Source organism: Dermacentor albipictus, chromosome 1 (assembly GCF_038994185.2).
Source record: "Dermacentor albipictus isolate Rhodes 1998 colony chromosome 1, USDA_Dalb.pri_finalv2, whole genome shotgun sequence".
Lineage (NCBI taxonomy): Eukaryota > Metazoa > Arthropoda > Arachnida > Ixodida > Ixodidae > Dermacentor > Dermacentor albipictus.
The window spans coordinates 287837468-287853836 of NC_091821.1; the positions used below are offsets into that span (position 1 = coordinate 287837468).

Sequence of the window (16369 nt, forward strand, 5' to 3'; positions counted from 1 at the left end):
GCATTGTAATGATTATCGCATTTCATTGCCTTTTCCTGTTTTGGCCCACAAGGTTTTGTTTTGTTTTGCTTGTGACTGACTCCTGTATGAGCCTGTAAAGGCTTACAGTACAGCTAAATAAAAATAAAATAAATCGTGTATAAAACTGCACACATTAAAAATTTCTTTTGTCACTTTAGTGTAACCTATAAGATTATTTGTTTGTCTTTCTCACAAACTCCTGTCAAGCGGGCAAGTGCACTTAGTGAGAGTGTCACTCGGTTTAAGTGCACTTTGCTAAATCTAAATGTTGCAAGCAGAGTGTTATACCCCTGTTACACGGGCAACCTTAACTGTGGTTAACGTAACCGTGGTTATCGCTAAATGCAGTTAGCGCGGCTACACAGCAGGCGAAACTGCGGTTAGGCCGCTAAACGCGGTTGATCGCCAACCAAGCTTCGCAACCTCGGTTTAGTGTAACTGACGTTTCGGAAACGGGCAAAATGGTGGACGATACTTTTCCCGAGTGCAGCGCTAGCACTTCCCAGATATCTTCCAAAAAAGCATATCATTTGACCTGACGCGGCAACTGAAGCACTGATTCGCATTTGGGACGATAATCTAGCCGCTCTGCGCTCAAGTACAGTGAAAGCTCGTTAATTTGAACTTCAATAATTCGAATTTATGGATAATTCGAACTGTACGATTTGGCCTGGCCAAGCTTCACAGAAGTCTATGTATAAAGAAGTCCGTTAATTCGAACACGAGAAGGTTCCCCCACGGATAATTCGAACTACGCTCGCCTGGCACACGGCCAGAGAAACGCGCCTACTGCCTACACACAAGGCTGTATTGCCTCCGAAACGGAGAGAACGGCGAGAGAAGGCAAAATCGGAAAAAAATCTAACCGACGCGGGGTCAGCCAGAAGGCAGCGGCGGCTGCCGCCTCTCTGTTCTACGTAACCTCCGAGACTTCTTGCCCGCTGCGAATCTCGGAGGCTTCGCAAATCTTGTACAGCTGCTAATGCTGTGCGGAGATGGCACGGCAAGCGCCAAAACACAGCGAATCAAGTACGCTGCAGCTGCGCTTGCAATCAAGAACCAACGAATCAGGGCCTTCGCCACCTTCACATATTCAGCGTCTTTGTCTCGGCAGTCTTCATCGGTTCTGCACCTCTGTTTTCAGCTTAGGAGGCATCGGCCGTCGCGATTCATTGTGATGGTGTTAAGCCTCGGCTAACGCTCGTTTCATTGGACATCGGTGGTGTGGCACAGTTGGACCCAGAGCTTCGACTCGAAGATGGCGTGTGCCCGCGGCACACGCCATCACTTTCTGATACGCCAAATTTCTGACATGCCCTACTGCTTCCAAATCGCAGTGTACTGTTGCTCTCCTTCACTTTCGTTAGTTCGAACTTTCGTTAATTCGAACTGAAGCGGCTTCCCCTTGCGGTTCGAATTAACGAGCTTTTACTGTAGTAGAAATGCGCGCAGACAGAACACTGAACGAAACAGGAACGTAGATGCGACGTAGGAATGTAGGAGAGATAACGGCTTGGGGGCAATGGGATTTTGTCGCCCGTAAAACCAACTTTACGGCTGACTGCGACCAGCGTTTGCAGATTATTCCCAAATTATGCTAAATACTAACCTACACGTGCAAAACGCAGCCTTACACATACAAACTCAAATATGACAATTGTTTTGCTGAAAAATAACATCTTTATACCACTGTAATCAAATCTAGAAAAATGATTCAAAACGAAGCCTGTACGCAAGAGATCACGTGACGCGTGACCAGACCGTTAACCGTGATTGGGATAGCCCGTGTAACTCTGGCAGACTACGGTTCGCGTTAACCACGATTAAGTTTAATTGTAGTTAAGCTGCCCGTGTAACTAGGGTATTACTCACAGAAGAGTGAACTCTGGCCAGAGTGCGTTCAGGGAAGGCACTTTGCTGACCGAGTGTGTCACCTCGCCACCAGCAGTTTCAATGATACAAAAGGTAAAAAGAAAAAGAAAAACCCGAAAAGAAAGACACAGAAGTTCATTTTAGTTGTTGAACAGCTTTTAACAAGTTAATCAGGATAGAACTCACTCATATTCTGTTTTAGCAGGATCAACTGTCGCCTCGTTGCATGCCACCTTATTGTTCCGGATTGGCTAGGCATTCGTCTTAACCGGCATTGACTTGCAAGACTCTTTTAATAAAAGATCTGTTCGTTTTTTGTTGAGGAAAAGTTAAGTTTGTTTTTATTTATAATACAACGCAAAACAATCACCTTTAAGAGAGAAAAAAAAATTCTAAATAAAAAAACAAACATGCTTTTAGTCTGTCGCCAATTTTTCTTTGCTGCAAGTGTGTTCTATTTAAAACCGCATAGCCTTAAGTGCCCCTCAAGGTCCCGAAGTGCACTCCCCGTAAGTGCACTTGACTTGCCCGCTTGACAGGGTACTGAAGAATTTAAATCTGAAATAAAGTGTGGTATTTACGGTGCCGTCTGTCTCTTGGTTTTTATTACCTGGCTTCTTTGCACGGATGTTTCAGCGGCCACTCGCGCATCCGCACATGAGAGGGTGCATGGTGGTTACTTTTGGTTTCGTCTCACGGGGTTTCCATTCGTTACACTCCTAAAAACTGCTGTCTATCTGGTTTATAACGTCTCAAAGGGTCACTGTTTGATGCTCGCCCGTTTGTTGCTCACATGGATGAAATTACACCTGTTCACAGTCGGACGATGGTATATACAAACGATGCAGCTGTATACAAATGGTGCTGCCATGCCTATGTTTCTGTTCTCGTGATTCGGCTTGCGAAAGCCGATTGCTCCACACTGGCGATGGAACGGATCACTGCAAGTTTCTTACTAATTTGGTTTTTTCTGATGGGTGCCCCACCATCAAGCTTTACACAGTTAAATTAAGCTATGGGCATGCACGCTGGTTGATGTAATGCAGATGAATCCCCCAATCATGTCTCCATAAAACCTCATTTTGGACCGACTCTTATGTGCGTATACCAGTTGGTGCACACCTCAGTTACTTCTTCTCGTGTAAAGGCTAATGGCGTTGTACTGCTAAAGATATTTTGCCTTTTCAGACCGTTCAGTGACTGATAATTCCAGCTTCAGCGTAATGAGCAATGAAAATGCAGAGGTATGCTGGCGACCTCGGCACAGCCATAAACAGCTGCACTAAGACAACAAGCATGTTCACCTACCTATTGGAAGCATAGTGCATGCTTTTAATAGGCGATAACCCAAATGTGCCAATGTTTTCTGTTGCCTCCTTGATCCAAGTGTGAGTCATAGAAATGCAGTAAGCAAAGGTGCAGTTGCAACACTGAGAAGCAATGCAGGCACTGCACACACGATGTCTGCACACAGTAGGCACACAAACAGGTGGTCCAATTGTCACTCAGCAGGTACAAACACGTGCATTGGGAAAAGCTTCACGAGTTTTAGATTATCAGCTCTGCTGCAGTGCTACCTTTCGGAAACATTGCTTGATATAAGCTGTCCTTTATTGCACGGTCATGCACAAAAGAGGCAGAGTTGCTTTTAACCATGCTGGGAAAAACGAGATAGAGAGAGAGAAGAAAAAGGAAAAAAAAATCCTATTAGTGCACATTTTATGTAATATGTACTGTGGCATCCCTCTTCTTCTTTGGAGGTGCTGGCTCAAATTAAGAAGATGCAAATTTGTAGTAAATATGCAATGTTGGTGTCTTAATTTGACTCCATCAATTTCCTTTTTTGGTTAGTTCAACGCCTATGAAAGCCCCAGCTGGTGTCCGTACTCATCATATATAGGCCAAAGCTTTTATTTCAATCCTGAAATAAGCCCTTGCCAGATAAGCCCAACTTGACCGGTTTCCAATTGTTACCTCAATGGCTGCAACGTCTGTTTTGGTGGCACCAAAAATGCCGATTTTCGGCCTGCTTTCAGAAGATTTTGAAGTAAAACCACCAGCTCCGCCGAGTCTGATGTGTGTTTTACCCACAAATATTGGTCTGCACATTTCCTGATCACTAGAATTCGATATGAAAGTGAAACAGCATTTGTTATTGTCAAAATAAGTATCGTCACCACTGTTATAAGATGGTGGCAAAATGAGTTTATGTAGGCAGGAGACATTGACGTGCCGCTTTTAGGCTTTAATTATGAAAGCTAATTCAAAAGATAAGTTATTTTACATGCTAAGCTAATGAAAGCAGGGTCATGTCATGTGTTTTCATCACTCTGGAGACTTGCATGCTTTGCAGGAGGAATTGGCGAAGTGGTTAGTAGCCTAGGCAAGTGCTATCATTTTGATTGCGATTATAGTAGAGTCGACTTGCATTAATTTGACCCTGACAGGACCGTCAAAATTGATCGAATTACCTGGCAGGCCATATTATACAAGATGCAAAAAAAAAAAAGAGGCCAGAACACATTAAGGATTCATTTGCTAGTGTTTACTTTATTTTAACATGCCCCCGAATCAAACGGGCGCCCACTTTCTGTGTCCAAACTAGAAAACTAAGGCCAAAATTACATTATAGCTTCGCAACAAAGTAGAAATTTAACACACTGTAATTTTTAGCAAGAAAATTATGTTTTGCACTATGGCAGCCAGTTTCCTAAAGCCAGTTTCACCGCAAAATCCCTGTTTTGCGGTAAAACATACAGATGCTGCAAAGGCAGTTTTGGTTTCGTATGTGATTGCACAGTGCAGGCAGTTTCCAGCCCAATTTTCTAGAAAAAAAAAAAGTACGCATTAGAATCTTGTAACTACAGTAATCAGACATCAGGAGTTACGATTATTGCTTGAAAATCTTCCTGGGGCAGGCCAAAAATAGGTGCTTCCGACAGGAGATGACGTGTACTCAACGCATTCAATGTTCTCCAGGCTCTGCCGAGACGAACACTTCCACTAAAGGGGCTGTGATTAGAGTTACTATAGGGCCAGGCAATGGGTGTGCTGCCTGGTTAGGATCAAAATATCCAGAGAAGGCCAATTCTTGGATCAAAATAACAAGTTTCGGCAAATGCATGGGTGCTAGCGAGTACTGTTGGTCAGGATTAAGTTGACCGAAAAATCGAATTAACTGGAGTAAAATTAATGGAAGTTTTACTGTTTTGAAGAATGCAAAATATGGAACGCAACGGACTGCAAAGAGGATGAAATGTTGTGAGACAGCGATAAACTGCTGTCTGAGAGTCATGACGAACATTAAACGTGTCCTTTACAAGTGGCCAGTGCCCCGTGCTCAAGTCTGCAGTTGGTACTGGCTCGAGGAGGCCCCTCTTGTTTGCTATGAATAAAGCTTTCAAGGAGGATGATTGCCACATGCTCTGCTTTTGACTTATACAGCAATTGAGCTATAGAGCGTTTTTGAACCACAGCAGACTGCTTCATACTAATAATAATAATATTTGGGGTTTTACGTGCCAAAACCACTTTCTGATTATGAGGCACGCCGTAGTGGAGGACTCCGGAAATTTTGACCACCTGGGGTTCTTTAACGTGCACCTAAATCTAAGCACACGGGTGTTTTCGCATTTCGCCCCCATCGAAATGCGGCCGCCGTGGCCGGGATTCGATCCCGCGACCTCGTGCTCAGCAGCCCAACACCATAGCCACTGAGCAACCACGGCGGGTGTGCTTCATACTTTGTCTTCACGTTCTCACTTTGAGGTAAATCCTTGCCACTGGGGTATTTTATATTTTTCAATGCAGGATGTTCCTCTTTTCTATTGGAGAGGAACGCACGTGGAGCGACTGCAGTTTTTGTCTTCCTTCTACTCTCTGGTCATGTCAATTATTGGAGACGTGTCTTAAAGTCTGTATGCATAGTCCTTGTCATTTTTCTCGCTGAGACACCCGTCATCACTCTCACCTTCCAGTGGAAGACGTGTCCTCAGCAGACTTCATCCACCAAAAGAATGTACATCCATTACACGAAACAAGCACAACACGCTGCAAATTAGTTCAAACCCTTCTCCAGGCCATTCACCCACGCTCAAAAGCAAACACACAGACAGACACTTAGTGCTGCACTGCAGCCGAACTCATGAAATTGACGATTCAATCCACTGCCAGTGTCATGACCACAGATGTCAACGGTCAGCCTGCTTATGTCATTTTGTAACCAACGCTGCTAAATCCCGTCCCTATTATATTTGTTTACTTTTCACATAGTTGATTTCCACATAACCATGAGAGTACAGTTGAACCCGGCTATATCGAACTCGGGGGAAAAAAAAAAAAAAACGCTTATCAATTCGATATAGGGCATAATTCGATATAAGCCTGCTAAATAATTGGATGTCATAAAAGCACATACCATTTATAAAATCACTTTATTGATGGAATTAGCTTAGTTTCCCATGAAATAGTCCTGCATTTTCTTCTGCTTGGGCAATTTCGCTGCCAGCGACGCACGCAGCTGAGGCTGCAACCTTCCGCATTCATGCAAAAGCACCGGACTGGTGCAAGCGCACCAATCTCTTCAGAGGACGTGGGCAAAGGACCGTCGTTGCTTTTCTCATTGTGCCCAATTTCACTTGTGCTCCGTACAATGTCGGCAATTTAGTCTTCGATTTCGGGCTCTCCTGTGGTCGCGACACCACCATTTGCACTCACGAACTTGTTCACCATTGATTCGTCAACACCTTCCAGAAATTCTGACAGCTCGCTCCAAACTTCGGCAACACCGGCAACGGCTTCGTTGCATTCATCACAATTTACAGTAATCACCGAGCACGCTGAAGCCAGCACTGCTGAACCAATTTCAGATGAACCACTCGTACACGGCCATGCATATGCGTTGGGCGCCACGGGCACCGGGTCATGAGTTTGGCCGCTTTAGCCTTAATCTCCCCTTATTCTTCAAGATTGTACTGAGAGTGTTCCTCTGAATCTTGCATGCTGCAGGGACATCCAACTTGTCACTGCGTTCCCCCCGATTTATGATTTCGAGCTTCATGACGAAAGGCGAATTCTGCCGCTTCATCACGGCAACAGTGCGGGAGAAGGCCCACAAGACGCACACACAATAAACCAGAAAAGCAGCGAGACAACTCGCACTTTCTTGCACGACGAGGGCACAAGAGCTTATGATTGGCTGTCTGAGCAAGCGCTGCGGGTGGGCCAGGATAATTTTTTGCAGGGGGGTGTCGACGGCTCGTCCGAAGCAGCGCAGCCGCAGTCATGGTAGGGAGAGCGGTTGGATGGAGCCGCGCCGCCGAGTTTGCCCACCACCGCGAGGGAAAGCCAACTTCTGGGGGCATTTTTCCGCAGCTTGACGTTTGTAATATCGAGAGTCGCTGCTATTTTTGTTCAATGTAAACGAAATTTTTGCTATATATACTCATTGTAACTATACCTTGTCCAGAAATTGTTCGATATATAGAATAAGTCGATGTAAACGGGTTCGATATAGTCAGGTTTGACTGTACTAAAAGGGTGCGAATGCTAAATGTTACGAATTCACGAAGGAAAAAAATCCAGGCATTCCACAGCTAGAGCTGCATTCTAGGTTTATAGTGATAAGAACAAATGTTCAGAAGTACAAGAAAAAAATAAATTTTAATTTACGACCAGTCTTATCTCCTATATACACGGACAATGGAAAAATGTGAAATTGCATGTGCTCGATTAAAGCACAGTTGTCTTGGTGCGCGCTCGCTTCTTGTTCAGAGACTGCCGAGAAGTGCTAATCTAAATTTTTATTGGAGGTGCCGCCTATGGAGAACACACAACACAAAAACTGAAACCAGCCCGTAATTATTTTGCATTCATGGGGAATCAACAATTATTTGTAGTTTGAATTGGCGAAACTGGGCTTTAGTGGTCACCAAGGGTCACCCAGGAGAGCATTGGGCTCTAAAGCTGGCAAAATATGAACACAGTTGAGACAAAACTTTTCAGCCACAACTCATGCAGCTTACCTTGCCAATGCCAGTGGCAATTTTGGAGAGCTCTTCTTCTTCCTTCTTGAGCTGGGGATCCTCCTCAAAGGCCTCTTCCTCCGCTTCCTCTTCTTCATCCACCTCATACTCCTTGGAGCTACCACTCCAGCGCCGCCGCCGTTCTGCAACGGTGATCAGGTGCAAACAGGTGACAAAATGAGTTGCACCATGTTGGTTGGCGATGCAACCAGCAAGCAGTGTGTTAGTCCTTTTTTAAGCAAAACACAAATATAACTTGCCATGTTGGTGGCTGAATGAGCTCCCATATAAAAATTTAACAAAAAGATCCTTGTCATTTTGGCAACAGCCGTTTCCAGTTTTAATCTGTGTCATGCACTTGCCAGCTGTATAAAGTCAACCCTACACTGTTCAGCTGCTCTCCATCACCAAGGAGTCACCAGTCCCGTTTGCTACCCTCATGTCGCCCACAGTCCCATCCTCAGCCAACAGGAATTGCCTGTGGCTGCCTCCCACTGAAAAATGAGCACATGCAGCACTCAGATGTGATGCCGCATTGACAAATGCACAAAATGTTTTTGTCACACTGCCAACCTGGTGCCATTGCACACTGCCACAATGGAGTGGTGCCTTGACTTGACGTGCCTTGACTGCAAAACTTCTTACAAGTAAAGCGATGATAACTTCACCGCACCTTCCCATCCTCAATCGAATGGACTTGCAGGAAGGGCAGTCCGCACCATAAAGCATGGGCTTGATAAAAATGAGACTGGTTCAAAGCAGACAACTCTAGCAAGGATTCCCCGTAACTATTGCTGGCGCCATTGCTTTGCAGAAAAACAACTGATTGGCTGTTAATCGATGATGAGCCGTGTTCAATGCTTGATAACATGGTTGTGCCCCTACACCCACATGTACAACATGCACCTGACTTACAGACTACCAAAGGGTTTCAGACAGACGACTCAGTGTGGATGTGGAATTGCAGACGCAACGAACCTTGGACCCCGGCCCGGGTTCAAGCCAGAGATATGGCAACAGTTCAAGGGCGCGATGGTGACACCCTTCGTACTTTTCTACACCTTGTACTACATTCTCATTTTCTTCTGCCATTTCTGCAGACAAAGCAATCTCTTCTGCCTCGGCTCGTGTCAATGATGACTCCATGAGCAACTGTTGACACACTGCTGAATTCTGTAAGCGGCAGACGATTCAACCTTGAAGCATCCGATCAAACACTGTGCCGCAGTTCCAGGTGTCCGTAACTAGATGGATGGCCACAATGAAATCCCTGACCCGGGTAACTTGGTGTGAGGGAAAAATCTATGAATGGGCAACCCCATCCAAACTGGGTAAGAAATGCAGTTGCAGTAAGGCTTTATGAAAGTTCATTGACCCTCTTCAGCGTGCACTGCCCACTGACGACGTCCACACATTCGCTGCTGCTTGTTTTTTGTCTGATATGCTGGTAGCTTTGAAAACCTCTGGACGTACCTGGTAAGTGCACCACTTACCCTCAGCTTTGTCAAGTGGTGGCAAACTTATGTACTTATGTATCCTGTCATGGTTCCATCCTCATTGCCACTGTTGATGCCATTACAGAAGGGGCAAAATTAATGTTTATTTTTGGTACAAGCACATATATACGCATATATAAGCCCTAAGAGGGAGAAGGGCCAAGTACATTTGAGAAGATGAAGATTGCTAATAACTGCTAAGAAAAACACAGGCTACTCTTTCTCTGAATGATGCAAGTGCAGTTTGGTGGTTTTGTAGATGCATCAACAACCTCTAAAGGATGAAATGTGCAAAGGTCAGTGAGGCAAAAAACATGCATTTTCTCTCATAAAAGAGGTCAATGAGTTAAAGCGAAAGGTCAAATGATGCAATAGCTTAGTTAAACACACTGAGTAGTTAAGCAATTTGAGACTGGCTGGCCATGAGTGTACATGCAGCATGGTGCAAATGCATCACTGGCACTTGGCTGCAAACAATGTGCCTGCACGAGCGTGACAAGCATGAGTGATGTGTCATGTAAAACGGATGAGGTTAAAGCAAAGCTTAAGCAAAGCTCCGCCAGGTGCCCTATTCAATTAAAACACAGCATGCAAAGCTGTTGCCACAGTTCACAGGCAAACATAAGAGGCCTTTGCTTTGATAAGGATGTGCATAATCATGATGCGCATATAAACTTTATGCTCGTGGTCACAGAGCAGCTGTGTTTCGTTGAGATGAACTGCTTGAAAAGGCGAACACTAGTTACACAACACATCACATTACATAAATGACTGATTAACAAAAGTTCGCAAACCAAGTTTTAAACTAAGTACTTAACAGCATATATTGCAATTTCTGAATTCAGTGATGTTATTACCCCCTGCCATTTTTCGCAGCAAGTTTATGAAAGCAACTGCAGAACATATTACACGGAGCTTTAGAAGTAGATAGTAGGTGAAAGCAATAAGTATAGTCGCTGATTCACAGTGAGGACTGCAATGAAGTGGTGGTGTCCAGAGATGTACTTAAAGCACCTATGGGGCTTGCAAAACCATGGCAACACTTGGATGGGCTACATGCGGAGTTCTGAGGTGCTTGAGAACTTTTAGCATGTTCTTGCAACTAAAAATAAATAACAGAGCACCAAATAGACAAAAGACAAGAAAAAAAGGCAACAATGACAGTGCTTCATTAATCACTTGTATAGTCGCCTTCTTGTTCTCGTCTATTTAGCGCTCCTTTATTTTCAGCTCGCCCAGCAGTCTACCCACCTTAATTATATTACTAGTTCTTTGGGCTCTTTCCCGTGAAGCGCTTGTATTGTCGCCTTCTTGTTCTGGTCTATTTCGCGCTCCTTTATTTTCAACTCACCCAGCAGTCTATCCACCTTAATTACTAGTTCTTTGGGTTCTTCCTTGTGAAATGCTTGTATGGTCACCTTTTTGTTCTCGTCTGTTAATGTAGGCATAAATACACTGGTTTTCTCAGTTTGGTTGGTGCGAATAGCAAACGGAATGCACTACTTGCCAGCCAGCTGAGCCACCTTACCAAGATGGTCGTTGTTTGCTTTCAGTCTGCGAGATGAAATGACGCTGGATCGTTGCTCATGATCACGCCAGTGGTTTAGTACTGGGTGCGGCTTTATGGAACAGGCACACAAAGGGCATTTATTTTGTCCCACGAGTTACTATTTCATGTGAAAAACAAACTGAGGTGATTTCTATGGCATCGTGAGCGGCGATGAAAGCTATCACCAAGGCTGGATGATAGGACCAGCAAGGTACTGGCCCTACGGCAATGCTGGTTGTGATGGCCAGTGCAATCTTCCCTGCTGGCCATGGCCACCCGATAGCTCTGGCCATCGCACAAGATATTCAAAGAATTGATCGTTTGTCTGGCATTTAATCTGAGGCTACATTTTGTCAGTGCGAGTAAAAGCAAAAACGTATTCACTTTTATTTGCACTTTTCTGAGTGACCTACTCTACACGTTTTATTTTGCATGTGGAAATTCATTAACATGTTTAAGTGCACTTATTACATGCACACTACAATTACACAGCTGTGGATGGGCAGTCTGCACATATGAATGTGTGCTAGGCTATCTACACTGCTAATGTGATGTGCTTTGTAGTGCACCTGCTCGCTCAACCTACATTAAAGGCTTATCCTAATCTAGCTCTCCTACAGTTCAGTAAGAAATGGTAATGACGTGCTACAAGCTGACAACAAAATCTAACTTTCCCTTTTAGTGCATTGGCCCATTGCTTGCAATAGCTTTCATCAACAGGAAACCTATGAAAACTTGAGCCTCCTGCGTCTTTCAGTGCAATGCAGCTCGTCGACAAACTGCGTTTCCTTCAATGCAACACCACAGAATAAGGACTGCACACATAGAACCATGTACGCACCCACAAAGCCCATGTGGCTACTGAGGTAGGCAAGGTAGCTTGACGGCAAAGGGCCTACCATGCGAAAGCGACTCACAATGACAGTGCCACAGCACCTTCATGATGCAGCGCCATTGTATAGATTTATAGGAGTACATTGCTTCATGAACCTCCTGGCACAATGAGTTTTTTAATTCTTTAGGTATAAGTGGAGTTAGAAGCTGCTATCTGTACATGTGAAGAAGAGCAGTGCCAGTGCATCGACAGCATACGCACGTGCCCAACTGAGCGAGGAAATGGCTGCAAGTGCGCGTGGGAGAATTCGAAGGAAATGGCGAGCGTGGAAGATGCGAGAAGATAGAGAAGATGATGTCCAGGGCATAGGAGTAGTGGCGTGCCAAGTTCCTGGCCAAAGATCGCTGTAGAGCACACCCCACCTTATCAATCTCCTTCCTGCAGCCCACAGTTGGTGAACATAGCAAGGGTGTCTGAACTGGGCCAAGTCAGTGTCTCTATCGCCGTCCCCAAGCTCTGGCTGGTGAACAGAAGGGCGTTCAGCCGTTGCCTTCCCCATCAAGCCTGACGGGCTACACCGCCATCGACTGCCGGTACTTCACCACTTCCTGTGCCAACGTCGAACCTCGCTGCCAGCATCTCCACCCCAAATCCCACAATGTGTGTGCCTTTGGTACCATGACCGAGACATTTTTAATGTGCTAGCATCCTTAGGGTACTTCACACACTATCTATGTTTGTACCTGTCTGTTTGCATCTGTTTTCCTGCGTCACAGGGTAGTCCATGGCAGAATGGGTAGCACATTGGGCTGCTGTACTGAGGGAACAGGGTTCGAAACAAACCATTGGAACAAATTTGTTCAGAGAATATTAAGGCAATGTGTACATATGTGCCACTCAACGAACCTCTTTCCAAGGTTTGTACAGGTCTCAGAGACAGAAATGTTGGCCCAAGCACAACACCTCCCTCTCTCTCTCCTTCCTTCCTTCCTTCCCTTCCTTCCTTCCTTCCTTCCTTCCTTCCTTCCTTCCTCGCTCCCTCCCTTTCATCCCCCCACGGCCTTTCACACGATGGAAGACAGCACTTTTGCTCTCCGCTTTTTTCCTTCGCGCATACTAAATTGAGCTGCAATGGTCAGCTTCCCTCGCGTGCTCTCACTTCCATGCACAGCATACGACGGGCAGCGACAGTGTTATCGCTCTTGGACTTTATAAGGAACATCACAGTGACGGCAATGGCAAAAGTTCGCCTAGAATGTCCATATATCTGCTATCGCAATAAAAAGCAAGCCGCCGCACCCACTTTTGTGCCGCGCGCCGGATGCAGCAGGATTTCACCGCATTGCCAACTTTGTTGGCGTTTCCCATGTCTCCTTTCCGCTCTTCTGAAACACAAGTCCGACAGTGCCAACGGAGAGGGGTTGGAAGGAAGACGGGAGAAAGCGGGAGAGAGTGTGCCTGTGACAAAACCATCCTGTGAGGGGTGAAGAAATTCAAGGGTTTTCAAGGGAAAAAAATAATTCCAAGACTTTCAAAGGCCTTGAATACATACTTTTCAATTTCAAGGGTTTCCAGGGGTTTCAAGACCCTGTGTGCACCCTGTCTTTCATGCCGCAAGGGTCTATTTATTTATTTATTTATTTATTCATATTGCCCACAGCGCCTAAGTGGCATTACAGTGTTTGTACATAATATAATAACGAAAATGGAAGCAGGATACAAGAAATGTTTTAGCATGGCATAGAGGAAAGAGGGCAGCATTAGTTTTCAATGCAAAACAACCAAGCATACACATTCAAAGTGCCGCAGCAAAGCTGGCATTATAACAACGGGTGATGGTACACGATTCCAGTTGCAGATCGTTTGGGGGAAAAACGAATTTTCGAGCAGTTCAGTTCGGCTTTTGTATTCGTGCACATTGTGCGGCACAGACCAAACGGCTGCATAAATAATGTGGTCATAGAATGTACCTATCGTGGTCTATGCCAGTTCTAGAATTATAGATGTTGTGGAAGAACTTACTTGATGAAAAGAGCGCTACGAAGACGCGGACGAAAGAACAACATGTACGACAGACAAGGCAGAAGAACTTAAGTCATAATTTTTTCTTACTTCCTTGTAGCAGCTCCCATCCCAATGTCTGCTTTGCAGCAGTCATGCTAAGCTGTCTGCTGTAATTATCTAAAACATATCGGGCCCCAAGATTTTTCACTTTCTCAATTTTATCCTTGTCAATGTTTGTTGCAAGGTTCCCAGACTGTACAACCATATTCTAGGATAGACCTTACATATGCTTTATATAATAGATCATGAGCTTGATTCGGAAAAAACTTGGTATTCCGTCAGAAGAAACCCAACATTTTGCATGCTTTTCCCTTGATGTGGTCAAAGTGATAGTGCCAAGGCATGGACCGTGTAAGATATATTCCTAAATACTTGAATTCTAGAATGCTGCCCAAACAAGGTTCAATGATGTAGGTCATGCTCTGTACCATTTTTTTGCATGTTTAGTTGCATGTTCCATTTCTTGCACCATGTATATATTCCATCCAACTCACATTGCAAATTTTTAGCATCATCTGAACAGGTTATTTCACAGTACACAATGTAATCATCAGTGAATAATCTTTAAAGACCCAATCTTTTCTGTTACGTTTGACATGCTTCCAGAATTCCTTTGGATTGATTTGCAACTGCGTGTTAAGACTAAAAAAAGATCCACTTTGCTTCTATCGTTACCTTTTGTAATTCATTGGTAATAGCGCACAGTCTTTCTTTTAATAAGGATGTTTTTTTTCTCCCTGAATTTAGCATATATTCTTTGCCTTTTATTTACCAGAGAATGTAATGTTTCTTTGAAGCAGGGCTTGCTTCCAGAACGCCAGGCCGTCTGAATCCATGATGGAACCATATTGGTCCCTTAGTCCCCAAATTTTTGTTTTAAATGATACCCATAAATTGTTCACACTAGAAATTTCTGAAAGCAATTTTTGCAGCGCAGAACCTATGCCTGTAACATTGGCTTGCGCATAATTGTACATCTTTTGGTCAGTGTTTAATTTTTCTTTGGCACAGGTTATATTCATTTCACACTGTACTACTGCATGGTCACTTAGACCGGGCAATACCGAAATCAATCGGTTACTCAATCGGTCCGATTTGTTAGAAATAAGTCCAAAAACTAACTTTTTCTTGTTGGCGAGTCCCCTTTATACATTAGATGAAACGTTTTTACTACAGTAAAACCTTGTTATAACGAAACGGGATATAACGAACTAATGGATATAACGAAGCAATTGTGATTCCCCTTGAAATTCCAACAGATGCCGATGTACTGAAAATGTCGTTTTAAATACGTCGCACACTCTTGGCACTATCTCTCGCGCACGGCGTGAGCCTTGCTCTCTTTGCTCCTCCTACAATGCCACTCATGTGCGGCAGCAATCAGAGCGCCGGCTCAGTGGCAGCTAATCTTGAAGATGTGCTGCTGCCCAAGCCAAAACGCGTAGCTGCCGCCGTTTGCCACTGCATGCAATGTTCTCCGGTTGTGTTGTGATGCCTGTTTCTCGAACCTCGACCGACGTTACTATTGGGTAGCATGGCGTTGTCGGTGGGCTGCAGGCGTCCGGTAGACCATAGTGACTGGGCAAGGACGAGACGATTTCTAGTGCGAAACTTGCACTGTTTATTGAATGGTTGGTGAAGGATACGAAGAAGAGAATGAAAGAATTGAAAACTACAGTGCGGGGCCCGTTAAATAGGCCCACTACAATCGTAGGCGGGATCTTGCTCACGTCAACGTCACGTGACATGCCCCGAGTCCTCCTCGTTGCTTTTCGGCTGCTCCCACTTTCCTAGGCGACGTTGCACGTCCCCGTTAAGGCTCAACCAGACGTATGCGTTCCAATGCGTCCGCACACGCCGCGCTGACTCGACGTCGCGCCGCGCCCGACGGAGGAAGAGGGCGCGCACCCAAACGATGCACGAGTTGCCGCGCGTAGCCGCGCGTCTCGTCGCGGCAGCGCAGTGTTGCTAGCTTGCCATGTTCAAGGCAGTCTAGCCTTCGCTTAACGGCCACGTTAAGCAATGTGTTACATATTGCAAGAAAATGCAATAATTTTAGCTTAAAATTTGTTTTTATATTTCAGAAACATATTTTACGACTCCTTGTGGGTCATTCAGCTCAACTGCGACCTAATATGAGTATTGTGAGACCGGCGAAACCTGCAGCAGCATCAGCATAGCATCACTCGTGTGCTACGCGCCTCGCGTGTTGTACGGTGTGTCAGACCTCGAACTGCGCTGCAAGCTTTCGACCTTTGTGCTAACTGTTGAATCATGAGACCGTTCTCCAGAAAAAAGAAAGTGTCGCTGGTCATGAAAATGATGACGCTGCTACTAATGCTGAAGAGAAGGCGACGTCGGTACCAGCAGTACCAATGGTTGGCGATGTTGCACTTCGGCGATCAAAGTTTCATTGTTAATGCAGCCGTCACGGCTGAAGATTTCCGCACCTGCCATGAACGTCGATCTCAACGTGCACAGCCAACAAGGAGGTGCTGAAGCAACTTGC

At 45.0% G+C, this 16369-nt stretch overlaps 1 protein-coding gene across 5 annotated transcripts in view; it reads right to left on the reverse strand.

Moving 5' to 3' along the window:
- Unc-115a (Uncoordinated 115a) overlaps nucleotides 1–16369 on the reverse strand; it is a 513253-nt gene that overhangs the window by 137172 nt on the left and 359712 nt on the right. For all 5 annotated transcript variants that reach the window (XM_070531410.1, XM_070531409.1, XM_070531407.1 and 2 more), the window contains one exon: nucleotides 7917–8059. In XM_070531410.1, the coding sequence (XP_070387511.1) occupies nucleotides 7917–8059 (143 nt within the window). The remainder of the gene's footprint in view (nucleotides 1–7916; nucleotides 8060–16369) is intronic.